The 18,613-nt window shown below is 29.7% G+C and overlaps 1 protein-coding gene across 1 annotated transcript in view; it reads right to left on the bottom strand.

The window, feature by feature from the left end:
* Positions 1–13,298: 13,298 nt before the first annotated feature.
* LOC100162209 overlaps positions 13,299–18,613 on the bottom strand; it is a 12,404-nt gene continuing 7,089 nt past the window's right edge. The window contains exons 3-7 of the mRNA XM_029491206.1: positions 17,909–18,154; positions 15,498–15,565; positions 15,299–15,433; positions 14,034–14,086; positions 13,299–13,945 (exon numbers count right to left, since the gene is read on the bottom strand). Of these exons, the coding sequence (XP_029347066.1) occupies positions 13,454–13,945; positions 14,034–14,086; positions 15,299–15,433; positions 15,498–15,565; positions 17,909–18,154 (994 nt within the window). The 3' untranslated portion in view covers positions 13,299–13,453. The remainder of the gene's footprint in view (positions 13,946–14,033; positions 14,087–15,298; positions 15,434–15,497; positions 15,566–17,908; positions 18,155–18,613) is intronic.

The following is an 18,613-nucleotide window of genomic DNA, read 5'->3' as shown; positions in this document are numbered from 1 at the left end:
AAAAATCAAGAATTGGATTCTAAGTAATGTATCAGATATGTATAATAATGAAGATATTGAGATTTGTCAACGAAGAAAGTTCTGAAGAAAGTGATATCCAATCAGAATCAACTCCACCAATAAGCCCATATCAATCTGATGACAGCAATGAAGAGGATAAATATACACAAGAAATCCAGTTAAAAATTGAAAGTTATTATGCCATTAGATATGATATTAATTGGTACATTGGTAGATTATTATACATTGAAAATGACTTATGCAAGATAAAATTTTTAAAATCCGATCTTGATACATTTGTTTGGCCTAGAACCGATGAAATCTCATTTATTAAAAAAAAACGAGAAAAAAAATATATTTTATATGGTCCGTTATATTTAAGTGGTACTGGACCATTTGCGATTAAAAGATTTGATAGGAACAAAATTGTCCAAATATTTAAAGCCATTAAAAATCAATTATAAAACCATCTATCTAATAAGTAAAAGTAATTGCAGTGATTTTTATAAATATTTATATAAGTATTATTTTATTTTTGTTAAGCCTCGTGTTAAGCTATTGTTACTTAAATTATAGGTACAATTTTATGTGTATAAGTAGGTACCCACAAGTCTTAAATATTTTATTAATTATTTTATTTGAAATTAAAAATCGGGTTAAAAATTGTAAGCATACCTATTTTGATTTGTTTAAATAAAAATTGTACTAAACTTAAAGTTGAGTAAAGAATTTCTAATTTTTATGAGGAATATTATGTAAAAAAAGAACACTTGGTTAGTTATTTTGTTATTATGATTATAAAAAGTATGACAATTTTTATAATTTAAACCAACATGTTAAAGAGATACTATGTAGGTTGTTATCACAGTTTGTATATAATTTTTTGTCAGATATTGTTTTTTTTGTATTATTACTTTTATGTTTTTTTGTCATTACTCGTCATATCATTCATCTCTAACTAATTAGTATTTAGTAATGTTACAGGTATAATTTATATAACTCCTAATTAGGTACCTATGATTTATAAATGTATAAGTTACACGGAAGTCTAAGGAATTATAGCAAAGTCTTATGAATTAATAGGAGGTCCAAATAATAACTATTAATTCAATGGAAGTCTTAGGAATTACATGAAATTACCTGGAATTTAAGGAATTACCTACGTGTAATTACATGGAATTCTAAGAAAGTACATGGAATTCTAAGGAATTACATGAAATTACACGGAAGTCTAGGAATTAAAATTTTTTTGGAAGTCCAGTGTACAAAAATTTATCCAGTGGTTTATCCCCTTGTATTTATTATAAATTCCTTGATAAATTCATACCAACGACAAACGTGCGTGTGTAAGACAGAAACAACACACGCGGGTGTGGCGTCCTCTTATAAGGGTCCGTATTATAATAGTTAAACTAATGTTAAACCGCGGAATTCGACTGGTAAAATTTAAACTATGATTGTAAAACTAAGTGTCTAAGTCTGTTATAATAAACAAAGTATATAATAATTACTATTTAATTTATAGCTATTATTCAATATTAGATAGGAAAATTGATAAAATATTTACTTCTGTCATACTATTTATTAGGTAAGACCTCGGGTAAGACTTAATACTTAATAAAAACTTGAAAAACATCGTTCAGGTGTATAGCAGTTGATACAGGCAAAGTACAAAATATTTTCAAGAGTTCATGAATATTTGGATAAACCTCTTTATCACAAACATCTAAAGCATGTAACCCAGAGATGAATACAATGTTTTCAGTCACTAAAAATAAACCCATGCCCTATGTTAATCTAGTCGCCATGGTAATTTTGTTTTATTTACCGACTATTTATCGGGTTTATTATAAACACTCATGCATGAAAAATAATTTGCAGAGAATTAAAAAATATAGTATACCATACCACCATAAAGATATATGTTTTTATTTTCCGATATTTATGCCACGAACGACTAGTAGCGTATAGTACCTATATCAAAGCGGACAAATTACCACGGCTAGAACATTTAGAAAACAGATATAGGTACCTAGTTAAAACTTAAAAGTAGTACCTATCATATTGAGAAATACAGAAATAAGTTAACTTAATTTTACAAAAAAAAAAAGGTCAAGGAGGGGGGGGGGGGATCTATCCCACATATCCCCCCTCATAAATATGCCACTGGTTTAATACGAGTATGAATTGTGACTATGAAATAAATGATAAAAACAATAGTAAACAAACATCAAAAATATCAAAAGGATTATACATTTATGATTCTTATAAAATAGGTACAATATAACCTATTGGCTATTGTCTATTTATTTTATAATTTATATACAGGCTGTAACAGGACGACCCGAGGGACGACCTGACAAAAAAAATAAAATATGATGCTACTTAAACGTATGCTTTAATATTGTGAAAATTCTATTGTTAAAAAATAATTTAAGAAATATACTAGTGTCAAAAAATTCCTAAAAATAATATTTTGAAAAAAGTTATTACATTCTAAATATATTTACCCAAAAAAAAAAAATATACAATTACCATAAAAATTCTAAAAAATAAATTAATTGACTGAGATAAATGTTTTTACCAACAACATTTTTCTTGGGTATACCTTATTAGATTTCCAAATTGAATATTTTAAATTTTTCCAATTTTCAGTAGAAAAAATATTTTTTTTTAATTAGGTATACTTACATGGAGTACCTACAAGTGAAATTTGTTTATTATATTATAAAAAAAAATTTTTAATTAAATATTGATTAGAAGAAAAGTTATTTCGCCATCAGGTCTTCCTATTACACTTTAAAAAAAATTAATACACATACTAAAATAAACTCGAAAATAAATCATGTTTATTTCAAGATTTACCTAATAAAATTGAAAAATACAATGTCCATCACAGTTAAGATTATTGTTTAATATATTATGACCATAAATTGCTCAGTTCTTTATTAATATTTTTTTCTTATAATATGCACTGCTACTTTCAGTTTTTTATACTCTGTGTATGAATACATTCTAACTCTGTCGAGGATTTAAGTAAAATGTGGGAGGTTATTAAGTAAACTAAAAATAATTAAAAACAGGCCGAGGTCACCTTTAGAGTAGAATCATTTGGAAATGTTAATGTCTATTAAACGACATATTTTGAAAAATTTAGATTTTTCAGATGTACTTACTTAAAATGTGAAAAATACTTCAGATTTATTGGAAAAAAACACTTAGGTACTAAAATTATGCTTGAAATATTTATTATTACACTAAAAAATTGGTTAGCATCGTTTTATTGAAAATATGATTTATTGTTTCGTTTCTTTAAAATTCAATACACCAACACCTCGACCAACACTACTTACAGTTTACACTACATAGACGAGGTATCCTCGACTTCTACCACGTAACAAAAGCGACGTGAAGGCATCTTTATTTTGCTCTAATTGAAATCAATAACTAATATTTTGGGTATAATATGGTGTGATCACTGTTATAAATAAATTATTATCGGAAATATTCACAACAAGGTATTTAGTAGGTATATTTTCAGAGATTCTATAGACTACAACACGAATGAACGGGTGTATTATTATACCTATTTAATATACTACCCGAAAATAGTAGGTATTCATAAAGAAGCTGTTATAAAGGGATTTGGGCCGTTTAGTTTTATACACGGACTAAGATATCTTAGTCCGTGGTGTTATAGAATACTGGGCCATTTACGTCACAGTCCACCCCTAATTATGATACGTATAAATCAAATACAAAAAAGTAATACAAAATATCGCATGTCGCATGATATAAACAAGGATATAAACCTAGGGAACAAATCTGGTTTAGCGGCTCCTCGAATTTTCTACTTTTTTTTTGAAACATAAATAATTCGACGAGTTTAGAACGATGGTGCAAAAATAAATTTGCGGAAATAATTAGTTTTGAAGTTATGAACTTCAGAAGTTTGTTATTTTCGGTGTTTTACTCATAAGCACAACGCTCTATTTTAACCTCGATTTTAACGCTTTTAATAACGAATTTTTAAATATTTTTTCGGCAACATATGTAATTTGACGAGTTTAGAACGATGGTGCAAAAATACATTTTCGGAAATGATTAGTTTTGAAGTTATAAATTTGCGAAGTACGCGATTTTACGTTAATACCTCGGTTAATACGCATGGGCGCGTAAAAAAATGCATTTTTGTTGCACAGAGTTTATGTAAAATATACTCTATACGGAGCATATTTATCTAAATTCATGTTTTTTAAACGTTGCAAAATTCTAAAATTAGATCCGTTGAAAGAATTTTTTACTTATACAGGAAAGCTGTATAATCGGTTAGGCGCAATTGAGTATGAATATATTTTAGATAATCAGGCGTCAGATGAATCAGATCCAGATAGTGAATTTGAGTTATGCTAAGAACATAAATTAAAATTAAATTAGAAATAGAATTAAAAATTAAATTAAATGAGAATTAATCACTAAAAATAAAAAAAAATATTATGGTTATAAATTATTTTATAATATTGTTAGATTAAGAATATATTTTTATTAAATCACTATTTTAACGCTCTTATAATGTGGGCAGTGTTTACACAGCTAGAGGCACTCATCGCTACGCTCCGCAAATCGAAAATATTCCTCGACTTGCTATGCAAAACCACCTTAAGTAGGTTACAGGATAAGTTATGTCGTAGAATATGGGCAGTGATTACGCAGTTAACTTAAAATAATTATAAAATAAAATAATTTAAAAATTCGTTATTAAGAGCGTTAAAATCGAGGTTAAAATAGAGCGTTGCGCGCATGAGTAAAACACCGAAAATAGCGAACTTCGGAAGTCCATAACTTCAAAACTAATCATTTCCGCAAATTTATTTTTGCACCATCGTTCTAAATTCATCGAATTACCTACATGTTTCAAAAAAAAAAGTCGAAAATTCGAGGAGCCGCTAAACTAGATTTATACCAAACCTAGATATAAATAACATAAACTAATATAAGCAAAATGTTGTGTACGACCTGATACGATACGATGATAACACGGTGATGGTGCTGTTGTACCGGAGCGACGGTTGATACCGCAGGCTGGCGTTGATCGGGCAGGCGACACGTCCGGACACAGGCACTGCCGCCGAAAATTACAAAATGGTCGACGACACCGCGTACTTGCGTCCGGTGGTCGACAGCGGTATGGAGGCGTCGGAAATAGATCAAAAATTGGACGAAGCGGGTAAAACTAAGTGTGGAACTAACGATTGTGGAGCTCGCGTTGGCGTCCGTTGTCGCGGCGTAGAACGCGGCACAGACGACAGCAATTTAATACGCCACGGCCGGCGTGTTCGCACGGCGTCAGGCGGACGGACGTACGGAATACTCGCGGGCGCGTGTATGCGAACGGCGAGAATCGGACCGGCGACGGCAAATAACAATAAATAAGTGGCGGTACATATTCCGCGGTCGGTGGGTTCGCACTGCGTACAACGGACGGGCGAAAAGCCACACGTGGGTGACCGCGACTCGGGGTCGCACGGCGAAAAATCGGACGAATGACGGACAAAATGGAATAACCCGTGGTGTCGGCACGTTCGTCCGGAACTCGAATCGCTGCGTACAACGGACGGGCGAAAAGCCACACGTGGGTGACCGCGACTCGGGGTCGCACGGCGAAAAATCGGACGAATGACGGACAAAATGGAATAACCCGTGGTGTCGGCACGTTCGTCCGGAACTCGAATCGCGAACACAAGAGACGTGCGCAACGAGTTGGTGACCGCGAGGACTCGGGTGCACGGAACAAATAAATATGGCGGTAATAACGGCGGTCGGCGACGGCGCACCGGTTAGTGATAGTAAAAGCATACGGGCATTGTACACGACAGAACGCCAAGACGGCTGAAAAACGACAAGCCGACAAAGTACAATGGCGGCGGGTGCCGAATACCGTACATCTGGAGGCTCGAGATCGTCCCCACTCCGGAGGTACAAAAGTAGACTTCGCGGCGCGCTCCAGAATGGCAAACGTTGCGGCACGGGACGCGACGGTCACGTCGCGCGAAATTCAAATAATCGATTTGGTATCCGACGACCAACACACAATTCTTTCTCTATAGGCAGTCGTGGTGTATTGGAGGGTATACGCGGGTATACGTCGTATACCCGGATCCCTATTTTTGGATTTATGCGTATACTTTTAAAAAAATTATTATTTTATGGGTATACGCACGCTTCCAATTTATCATCGGACAATTCTGTCATATTAATACCAAACAAAAGTTTAAAATAATAATAATAATAAACAAATTAATACAATATTATTGTATTACGACATTAAGTACACTGTCCAAAAATAGCCCCGTACCCACATGAAGTTCGATTAAATTTTACCCGACGTCGAGTTCTTGCGAAGACGATCGGAAACTGCCGAGCGTGTATACAATTAATGTATAGCAGCGGTTCCCAAACTGTGTACTTAAGTTTCAAAAATAGATTGTGAGCCACTGCTTTATCGTGTATACACCGAATTTTGTACCGTGTATGGTTATTAATTATTATAATAATTAAAAATAGATCCGTAGTCAAAAAATCGTGTACGATTATTGATAATATAATATAATAAATATACGTATATTATGTAATTTCAAACTAAATGATAATGGCAATAAATAATAATATAATAATTGTTGATTTATTGTGTTATACTGTTATTACTTATACAACTAAATTATCAAATCGAACTATTGGTTATTATATTTCTATTAATTGTATATAATATTTTATATTTAAATATATTATTGAATGATCAATAATGGATAGTAATAAACGTACTGCTACTTCACAAAAAATCCCAAATTTTTTTCTGTGCCGGCGACCGAAAAACATAAACCAACTGATGATGAAGTTGCAATTACTAATAATCTGTCAGATAGTAAAAAAGTAAGTTATTAAATTGTTTATTTAACCTATTTTAGTTTATATATTAATTTAGCTAACTGTCTTTTAAGATTTTTGTTTGAACAGTAATATAAGTTCTTTATTTCTGTGTGTAAAATTAGTTTAAATTTATTAATTATTGTTTATTTTATTGGTCAGTGATAGTTTATTCTAGTAATATTACTATTAACTAATAATTAGTAATATTTTAAGTTTGTAATAAGAAACTATTTTATTATATTTACAGGAAATTACAGTCAATAATGATGTTGTCTATACATTAGATTCTGCTTCTAAAACCATTAACAAAGATTCGGTAAAACATTTAACAATATAGATTTTTTTTTTCTTATAACTTTATAAGACTTCTAAATAATTTCAGGTAATTCAGTGACCACAAGATTGGACCTTCGAGCAGTGGCAATCAAAAAAAGAAAAATATGCTTGGATGAATTTTCACAATGGTAAAATGGGCTGCTCTAATTGCCAAAAGTTTGGTAATATACACAATTCTAATAATTCTGCTTTTGAAATATCGCCAGAGTGGTCTCTTAGTCTTATTAGTGGGGGGGCTATTAATAATAAAAAGACTAGACTTTCTGTTCTACGGAATAAAATCAGAAAGCATATAACATCATCAGCTCATAAATGTGCCACAAATATATTAATTGAAAGAGAATCTGACAAATTAAAAAAAAGCAGGTAAGTGGGTGTCACTCTGCTTTAAAGTAGATTACAAGTGGGTCATTGTATAATGGTTATATTAGACTTGAATTCAATGATATAATATCATTGTATAAGAAAAACGATTCTGAGCGGAGACGGTTTGTCAGTCTGGATATTTTATATTTTGTTATTATTTATTTTATCATGTAAGTTGAATTAATATTAAAATATTATAATTTTTTATTCGTTTCTATGGTGATAGACAAAGCGTTAGAAATTAAAATCCCATTTTTAGCGTTTTTTCGTAATTTTCCGGTGGTTTTTCCCGTGGCATTAAATAACTATTGAGAAAATCGAAAAATTATCTTTTTAAAGTACCATCTTGATCCAATTTGCTAAAAGATAAGGTACTATATGTTGAAATCGAAACACTCCTTCTGGAAGAAATTTTGTATACAGGATATAAAAAGAATAAAAAAAATAAAATAAAATAAACACCATTGTAAAAGCAATAGCTTGCTCGCTCCGCTCAGAATCTAAAACCAATTTGAAAATAGTTCATATAAGGTTCATAAATCTACATTATCAGTTTTTAAAACAGCTTACTATATAGCAAAAAATAATAGACCTTACAATGATCATTTTAAACTTTTGGAGTTGCAAGCACTTAATGGTATTGATATTGGGAATATGCTTCATTCAAGATTTTCATCTACTTATATTATATCTCACATAGCAATTGAAATGAAAAAAAAAATAGGGCTCAACATTGTTCAGTCTAATTCAAAATTATCAGTTTTGATTGATGAATCACATTGAGTACAAAATCTGCTACGGTTGTATATATTATATCATCTATATCTTCTGAAGATCCTATTTTTATATTTTTAGCCCTTGTTGAACAACTTGAACATCAAACAGCAGAAAATATAGTTACCCAGCTTATTGATTGTTTACATGAATCTGGATTTAATAATTAATATTTAATAAATAATTGGATATCTTTCGTCAGTGATGGAACAAGTGTCCTTTTAGGAAAGAGGGCAAGAGTTTCAAAGCGATTAAAAGATATATATCCATTAATATTTAACTGGCATTGTTTAAACCATAGGCTGGAACTTGTTGTTAATGATACAATGAAAGATTTAAACTCTATTAATCATTTTAAATCATTTATCGACTCTTTGTATGTTCTGTATAATAATTCCCCAAAAAATACTAATGAAATTAAAGATGTCTGTAATGAATTGAATATTATATTTGTAAAAGTTGGACGAGTTCTCGATACTAAATGGGTTGCAAGCAGCTGGAGAGCTGTCAATGCAGTATGGAACATATTTCCTGCTCTAAGTAAGCATTTTTATAACTCTTCTATAGACAAAGCTAAAGATTCTATAACGAAGTATATATTTGAGTTTATATAAGAAATTGTGTTCATCTGAATTTTTGTATGATTTATCTATAATGTGTGACGTGCTTTTAGAACTTTCTAATTTATCTTTGAATCTTCAAAATAAAAATATAACTCTCATGGAAGCAGATTCAAATATTAAAAGATCAATTAGAATTATAGAATCTTTTAAAGATAATATAGGAAATCATATGAGAGAAGTTGAAATGGCAAATAATGACATGATTTTCAAAAATGTTAAACTAATAAATTATTAAAAAATTGTACCAATTAAAAAAAATCAGTTCATAACTAGCATTTGTAATAATCTAAAAAGTAGATTATTAGAAGATTTCTAATGACTTAAGTTTGATGAAATATATCACAGTTCTTGATAAAAGTACTTGGCCAGTTGATATAGACATAAGGTATGGTGAAGAAAAAGTCAAACGTTTATGCAAACGTTTCATGCTAAACAAGAATAATGCAATAAACGGATTGAAAGTATTCATTGATGAAGATAAAAATCCTCAAGATGTATTTCCAGAGTTGAATAACTGCATTAAAACATTTCCTTGCTCAACTGCTGAATGTGAACGTGGTTTCAGTGTTTTAAATTTAATTTGCACATATCTTAGGTCTACATTAAGAATAACTAATTATTCAAATTTGATGTTGATAAATATAAATAGACCCCCACTTAATTTATGGAGACCTGAGTCCTGTGTTAAAAGTTGGTTAGTTGAACACAGGTCAGCAGATAATACTAGAACAAAAAAAAACCAAAAAGAAAGAAGAAGACACAGATGCTTATTAAAGAAGGTTATGGACAATTGTTAATTCTTTAAAATGATTTATAATAATATTTAAATTTTGATATGTTATTAACATTGATTAATAGATAATATAGTCTAATAAATACTGTATATTATCTAAAGTTGTTTATTATTTTATTAGTATAGTCCATTATTTCACAATTTATTTTGTACAATTTCTTTTAAGTTTGATAGTAAAAAGTTGTATTCTTTATGATATTTATGAATTGAATTAATAAAAAAAAAATAATATGTTAGATACTGATACTTGGTACATATTACACACAGTGGCGTATATAGGAATTAATTTTGGGGTGGGGGTGAATATAGGATGAACCCCCCCCCCTATATACGCCACTGCATATACATATACACATGAAAGGTTAGTGTTTGTAATAAAGTAATAAAAGATTAAATATAAAGTATAATAATAATATTAAATATTAAGTGTAATTATTTTTTGAGCGGAGCGAGAACATTTTTTCAAGAAGTTTTATATATAGCCATATAATAGGTATATTCAACTACTTTTAGGTGCGTATACCCATAAATTTATTTACCAATACACCACTGTCTATAGGATAAAACTAATACAATTAATATAAAATAACCTAAACACTATAAATATTTATATACAATTACATATTATTTTCATGTCATAGCATCCTCGAAAGCTGGAGGGAAACAGTAATAGGCAGTGGTGTAAATATACAATTTACCAAAACCTATATAAAAAGTAATACCAAGTATTCTGGAAGGTCTTTTTTTGTTGCCTGAAACTGATAGAAAGACCATCTCAACATTAGGGTCAAAATGCAGCAGTATAATTGCACTATTGCTTGCATTCCCCTAATTACAACAATGATTATATTATACTATATTCAGAATTAGAACAAGCCTAAATGGACAGAAGCACTGGCCTTGTTCAAAAGCACTGGCCTCAAGCGTCGACTCGGCAGGAAAAGAGTCTGACCTTTGTGGACGAAAACTTGTCACCGTCGAGGTACGTTCTTATTCTGAATATACTATAGACTATACAATTATATTGGTATGTTCTATGTAATAAGTAATACCTATAATAATATATTAAAATAGGACTTTTTAATAAAACACACTATAGGTAAGTACCTATAGGCTATAGTACACTATGCAGCATGGTACAGTATATGTTTACTGTGTTGTTATAATAATAATATTAGGACATTTTCGTCTTAATTTAAAAGAATACAACAATTTTGTGTGACTTTGCCTACCGTTATACATTACTATGATAAGTTGATTGTGACTTAGTAAGATTATATGGAACTATACCTATATATTATCATAATATTATATAATATTATTATGAACTCTTTTTTAATATTTTATTCATATAGCATATGTGTATTTTAATTATCTCAAAACTAATACCTAATACAAGTCTTAACTGCAGATTAACTACGAGTATAGTAGCTACCTATGAGCAGGAAGAACATTATAATATGTTTAAAAAAAAAAAAAATTAAAATAATAACGAAAGCTATATTCATATTTTACTAATACAAGGTATACCTACAAAACACCACAGATAAGTAACACTGTATACAGTACCTACTGTTTTAACTTTACTGTGCCTTGTTTTGAATTGCATATTCCATGTATCTTTATTAAGTTCTACAAATTATGTTAATTTACCTACATTTTTCCCTACATGTTTTCAGAATAATTTATTTGTTAGATTTTTTCGATTTAAGTAAGCTAAAATTGTCTTAAGGGTCGCATAATGCAATATTTTATATTTTATAAGGTTTATTTCTATAGCTTAAAAATTTAACATAATTGCAGAATTGGTTAATTTTACTTGTTGTATAATCGGTAATTTTTCATTTATAAAATCTTCTTTTTCCGCGTTTTTACTTATTTTTGTTTTTATGTTACTATATTTTGTTGTTCTTATTTTATATTCTGAACGGAGCGATACAATCATGTTCTTTATTTTTTTTGTGTCCATGTACACGATAAGTAGTCGGAATAAATAAATAATGCCTCGATTTTTTACTTAAGTATTTTGTTCAATGGGAAAGTGAATCTAGTTGGTACTTGGGGAGGTCAAAATTTTAAATTACCAGTTATTTTCAAAAGCCCCGAGAAAAACAAAAAACCTGAAATTTTTTGCGAAAAATCGGTTTTCAAATGCTCCTATAATATATTATTGCAATGGTGTATGAAAAATATTGAAAATCCAGTCACAATTTTTTTTTTATAAGTATTTAAAGTTAAAATTTTGACAAAATACGTATAAATCACAAAAATGTTCAAATTATTTTGAATTGAGAATTCATAAAAAATTGCAAGATTCCTCATAAGTATGTCTACCTTTATCAAAAAAAAAATGTCTACAAGAAAGTTAAATTCAATTTTTATGAGCATTTGAAGTTCGTATTTTTACAACATTGGATAATCACTCTATTTCTCATGCTCTTATTTTATTGTATTTCAAAAACGAATAACTATGAATAAAGAGAGTACCTTAAGAAAAGACATATTGTATTTGTATTTTTTGTATTTTTTGTATTTTTTTGTAAAAATTAGCCCCCCCCCCCCCCCCCCATACAAAATTGCTGGCTACGCCACTGCTAACGTATGTAATATGCGACCTTTAAGACAATTTTAGCTAACTTAAATCCAATAAATCTAAGAAATAATTTACTCTGAAAACATGTAGGGAAAAATGTAGGTAAATTAACATAATTTGTAGAACTTAATAAAGATAATATATGCAATATGCAATTTAAAACTATCAATGTCCATTAAAAATTGTTTATAGCTGCTCGTATATACAGATTGATTATTTTATCACTTTACAATATTATTTTCTAAATAAATGTATGTCTTTTTTAAAATATTGTTTATACATAATGTCAAGTAAATATACATTTTTTTAAATGTTTTAGTTGTAAAAACTATAACAATTATAATATTTTTTTTTTTTTTTTTTCTATATTTGTTCATTGTAACGACCTCAAGGTCTTTGACAATGCTTATCACAAGTGGGTAGTAGGGAGATCATGTGATCTATTTATCTATGTATATATCACTATATGCATGATACTACCCCCCTTCTCCAAGAGGAGACATGTGCGGTCTTCACTCCCAGTGGAGTGGGACCTAGTTGGAAACCGGATGACGCAATCGGACGACAGCACGGGAAAATGGTGACTGCGTAGAATCACACACATTTTTTTGCACTTTGCTATGAATCGAACCGATGACTGTGTGAGTCGTAAGTCAACTGTGTGACCACTGCGCCACTCCGGCCCCACAATTATAATATAGCTTTTTAATTTCATGACCCTAAAAAATGTTTTTTCCTAGAATTTCGATACCTATAATATAGGTGTAATTAAAAAACCGAACCATTTGATAGTTATTTTTAACTAAGCACATATAGGTTATAAGCATTTAAGTTTTTGGAGAATATATTGGAGACTTTACTCATTCTAACATGTTTTAAAAATAAATTATTATCCAACCATATTTTTTTTTATTTTTCGTGATCCGTAAAATTAACGTGAAAATAAAAATGTATTACCTCTATAGTACTCTGGTTCTGCAGTTTATCAGTTAAACATAGTATTATAAAAACAATAACTTTTAAATTATAACACAATAAATATTAATCCGTTTTATCGGCCTCATTGTTATCCTCAAATGCCCATTCTGTTCCAGACTCACGCTGGATCTGGAATTTCAGTAGATTAGTCTTAATATTTTCTTGTTTTAATTTTTCTACTTCTTGTTGTACCCTTAGCCGTAAGATTTTCATTAGTAATTTAGGCTCTTCTCCAGCATCCCTACTCGCTTCAAGAGACAATTTTTTAGCTTCCAGACATTTTTCTAATGCTAATATTGTTGTCATGACTGGTCTTCTTTGTGACACACTTTTTTTACCTTCTACAGCTTTTGGTGGAATTGTTGCAGCTGTGCGCTGAACGTTCTTTGACATATAAGCATAAGGTGGTATTTCTGAAGTGGAGGGTATTGGTAGAGATGTTTGTGGAGGCTGGTGAAGAACAACAGATATCTGAGTCTTCATCATGGCTGGTTTGTACTGAGACCAATTATTTTGCAACAAAATGTCATCCTTTTCAAAATCATTGTTAATAGCCTGTAATAACACAAGACGTTATGATGTACCTACGCCAAAGTTTAAGCTTTTGTTACTATGGAATTATCAATTAACTAATGGTACTGACCTCAGGACTCAACACAACATGATTTACAATAATGTCTTCATACACATTAGTATCTGTAATATATTGAAAGTTTAGTAAATTCATTTTAATAAATGTACATATTATACAATATCACAATCTAGTATTTTAATGCTATAGTACAATGCAGCTTTATATTTAAAAAAAACACTTGCATTAGACACATAATATAGCCATATACAAATATTTTTTATGTGCAAGATAAGCCATCCTATGAGTTAAAACAAACTTCCATAACACTAGAAAATAGAAATAGAGATTTATTCTATCCCATCCCTTATAAAACAAACTATATATGATAAACAGTCCCTATGATACCTTCCATTTCTTTTGATTATGTTTAGCATGTCTCATTTTTAAATCTTTCTGTGTTTTTAATTACGTATAAGTTTGTCTTTATTTTTAACTATAACTCTAAAATTGTAATATTATGTATCTTAGATTCTAATTCTGTTATATTTATGTTATCTTGCTGTATAGGTATCAGAGTTCACATACTTTTACTGTGCTTGAGTTTATATGTTATAGGACTTAAGTCGGTTTTTATGAATGAATAAATATAGTTTTACAAATATTTTGGTTCTGTTTCTGTTGTTATATATTTATATTTTATTTGAAGATTGTTTCTTATTTGATTATGATTTAAATAATTTAATCTTAAGTTCTTAATATATTTGTGAATTCTCTAAGAAAGAATTGTTACAAGCTAATTGTTTACGGCGGAGAGTATGGGGGGGCTTTATTGTATTAAATTAACTAGGTACCTATATTAATTGTATGTAATTCTATACTATATTAATTTATAATATTTATATAATATATTCAGTGGCGTATGTTGGGCCAAATTTTGGGGGTTGCAAAAGTTCTCAAAATATCTCAGATCCATATGGAAGGCTTTGATTATTTTAAAAATAATAAGGGAGAAATATGATTTCCTCGGGGTATTCCAGAGGAGACATGAATGAGTGTTGAAAGAAAATTATTATAATTTTATTGTTTATGTTATTATTGTTAAATTATATACTTTTATTCATACAATGTACTTACTCCTGAATTGTATTTGCAATATATAAAATTATTATTATATAGCTCATTAAGTTATAACTGTACAGCTAGTAGCAAAAATAGCCATGAGCAATAGCAATAACAAAAAGGTAGATAAAATTAATAATCAGTAATTATAATAATAACTATACTTATAACCAATGAATAAAGTACTTTTTATGGTATAATGTATATAGACATACTAGTGGTATTATTGCTCCTGATCTCTTCATAATTGTCCTCGTGTATATTGTGAAAGTGTTTGACATGTGGCCAAATAAGCCTCACTGCTATGTCCACTATTGGGTCAGCAACTATTTTCTTAGCTTTTTCTCCACCTACGAAAACAGATACAATAGCAATTAATAAAAATTCCAAATCATATGATTTATGCAATATTACCTGGAATATATGTAGGTATGTTTGGAACAACAGCATTCGTGTTGGCGGTTCTGGAAGTCGACAAAAACCTGCAGACGATTATCAATTGTACATGTTGTGATTGAAAAATAAGGATTGTTTAATTTACATTTGGAAACAAATGTCTTTATCTATGGTTTTGAGAAATTACCGGGATCACAATCTCTTTAAATGGATTTAAAAATATAAAAAATTATATTATATTAATATGACTGGATATTATTTATGGAGCTGAGACATGGCCGCCAAGATGAAGAGATAAAATCAAATTATTATTTTAAAATTATACTAAAATAATGTCTAAACGAAAATTCGAAAGTGGAGCTTCAAAAAGAAAAAGAATGGATCAAGATTTGTTAATTAAATGTGCAAACGATAAAACTCAAAAAAAGTTAAATTTTTATTTAGCAAAAAATACCGGTAGGTAATATCAGCTTTACTAATATATGGTTAATGGTCATATAATTAAATTTTAAATTAGGAGCATTAAACCTATAGGAACTGATTCTTCGGAAATGTACCAAATTTATTTACAATATTGTTACCTATTTTACTTAATACAATGAAAGAGATAACAATCTATTACTTTATTTGGAATTTTAAATGGGTGTGCAGTCTTCATACGTGAATCACACGCCCGTATGGATGTTTGGACAACTATGAATTCCAGAAAGAGAGTTTGTACTATTGGTGAAACTAGATGGTGGTCAAAAGATGCTTCTTTAACCAAAATCTTTGGTAATTTTAATAATCATGAGTCTGGACTTTTTGTGGACCTTATATTAACATTAAGTGAAATTGAAACAAATTCAAGTATAAAATCTGAAGCGCGTTTTAAAGCAAGTGGATTAAAGGCAGGTTTATGTCAATACGAAATAATTTTAACAGCACAAATGTACCTTAGAATGTTTGAAAAAACTACACCGCTTTCTAAATATTTTCAAGGCAAAAGGATCAATATAATGACAGCGTATCAAATGGTAACACAAACTTTACAGGATTTAAGAAAGTGTACACGTGAGTTTTCTAGGAGTAAAGATGCAGCTGATAAGTTTGTACAACATACCAATAAAATGATTAAAAAAATGAAAATAGAAATCGCAAATAGTCTACCACAATCTCGTAAAAAAAAAACTAAGCAATTTCATTATTATGAGGCAGATAATGATCCTATAACAGCCCCATTGCATTCATATTAAGTTAATATTTACAATCAAGTACTGGACACTGTTATTGAGAGCATTTCTTCAAGATTTGAAAAACATGGACAGTTGTGTGCAGTTTTTGCATGTCTTTACCCCCTAATAATTTCAAACCAGATGTAACACTTCCAAAAAAATGCTCTTATTGGTGTGTTTGACAAGATTTGCAATTATTATCCAGGAATTATCTACGAAGACTTTCGAAATGAATATACAGACTTCATATCAAAATGGAAAGAAATAAAAAAAAAGTCACTATAGTATGTCACTATCTATACTGTATAGTAAGTTATAATAATAAACGGGAACATGATAATCGACGATAAATTGAGAATCATTTAGATGCCATATACTAACGACACGTAACACTTAAAGTAAGTTTACCTACGTTGTTTGATATATAGAAACTGGATAACTTTAAATGACACGGAGTTTGGCGGAGTGTTTTTGTTGGGCTATCAAACATTTTTTGTTAATACCTTATTATTTCGGGAAAATATTGGTTTTATAATGATCTTTTTTTTGCAGATTATAATAATAATAGAAAAAATTAGTAATATTATTATTTTTTTTTTATTGGTTGCCATAAGTGTCACATAGTGCTAAATTAATGCGAGCCGTGGGTAATATTATCTAATAAAATTTATAAAACACACTACAATAATTTCTAGTTCAATTGGCTATATCCTATAACTCTGTTGACATTGTTCAAAATGATTTAAAAACAACACCATGCACATTTGCTAGGTATGCTTTCTCAAGAGATAACACTTATACGTTTGGTATATTATTTCAAAATAGTTATGTAATTATACAATTATTAATTTTTAAATAGTAACTACCTATGTTTACACTTAAATACCTAGTTAAATCTAACGTTATTAAGCTGTATACGATTTATAATTGTAATATTCAGTTTAAAAATGCATCTGATCATTTGGTTATTTTTATTGATCTTGAAAGAGCCAAGAGTTATATCAGGTAACTTTAATCACTTAAGACTTAAACTCAAATTAACCCATATTACCTTAACTTAATGAGTTAAACAATGAATTAGTAAAATTGTCCATCCTCGCAGAAGGTCACAGTTTATTGTATATCCAATAATTTATGAACATTTTAGAATTCGCTATTTAGTAACTATTAAGTTATAATTATTGTATTAATATTTATTATGGATTGATGATATACCTCGTAGGTGGTTCCGCAAGTAACTGAGTGCCATTTGTTGTTGGTATCGGCTCAGTGGTATAACTGTTCTTCTTGTCTGATGGAATGTAATCGTTTCCCGGTTTTGTTGAACTATCGATGGAGTTATCTGTCACTAATTCGTCTGGATACAGGGAGTCATTTAGATCCGGAACAGGCGGCGTACTCAGACTAGGCTTTGAACCGTATTTTCCGTTCGCAATGGGAGTTGTACTTGGCAGCTCAATCCTATAATACACAAATAGTATCACATGTTATATCCATTGGTTAACTCCATATCTACATAGTTAAAATTATGTAACCTAATCCACCCCCCCCCCCCCCGCCCATAAAAATTGGTCTTAGTTACACCTGCAACTGCAACTGAGTACAAATTGAAAATATTTTTAAGAATAATTTAATTATTTACTTTGCAGAGGACACAACACACACGTCTCATTTATATATCACTCGATCAACTTTACCTTCAAAAACTGATAAGTTTTTTTTTTATTTCTTTAAATAATTCATGCAACTTTATAATATAGTTGTAGGGAAAATATAGTAATTTGTGACTTGTAATTATACCTACCTACCCAAGTAACATGTACATATATTGTATTATATCAGAATAATAGTTATGTGAGTATGTGACTAATGACTGTACAATTATTAATTTTTAAATTGTAAATAGGTACCTATATGTTT

This window comes from Acyrthosiphon pisum, chromosome A3, assembly GCF_005508785.2.
Source record: "Acyrthosiphon pisum isolate AL4f chromosome A3, pea_aphid_22Mar2018_4r6ur, whole genome shotgun sequence".
NCBI classification, from domain to species: domain Eukaryota; kingdom Metazoa; phylum Arthropoda; class Insecta; order Hemiptera; family Aphididae; genus Acyrthosiphon; species Acyrthosiphon pisum.
Note: the sequence above shows the minus strand (reverse complement) of the source record. Positions and strands in the feature narration are given on the sequence as shown.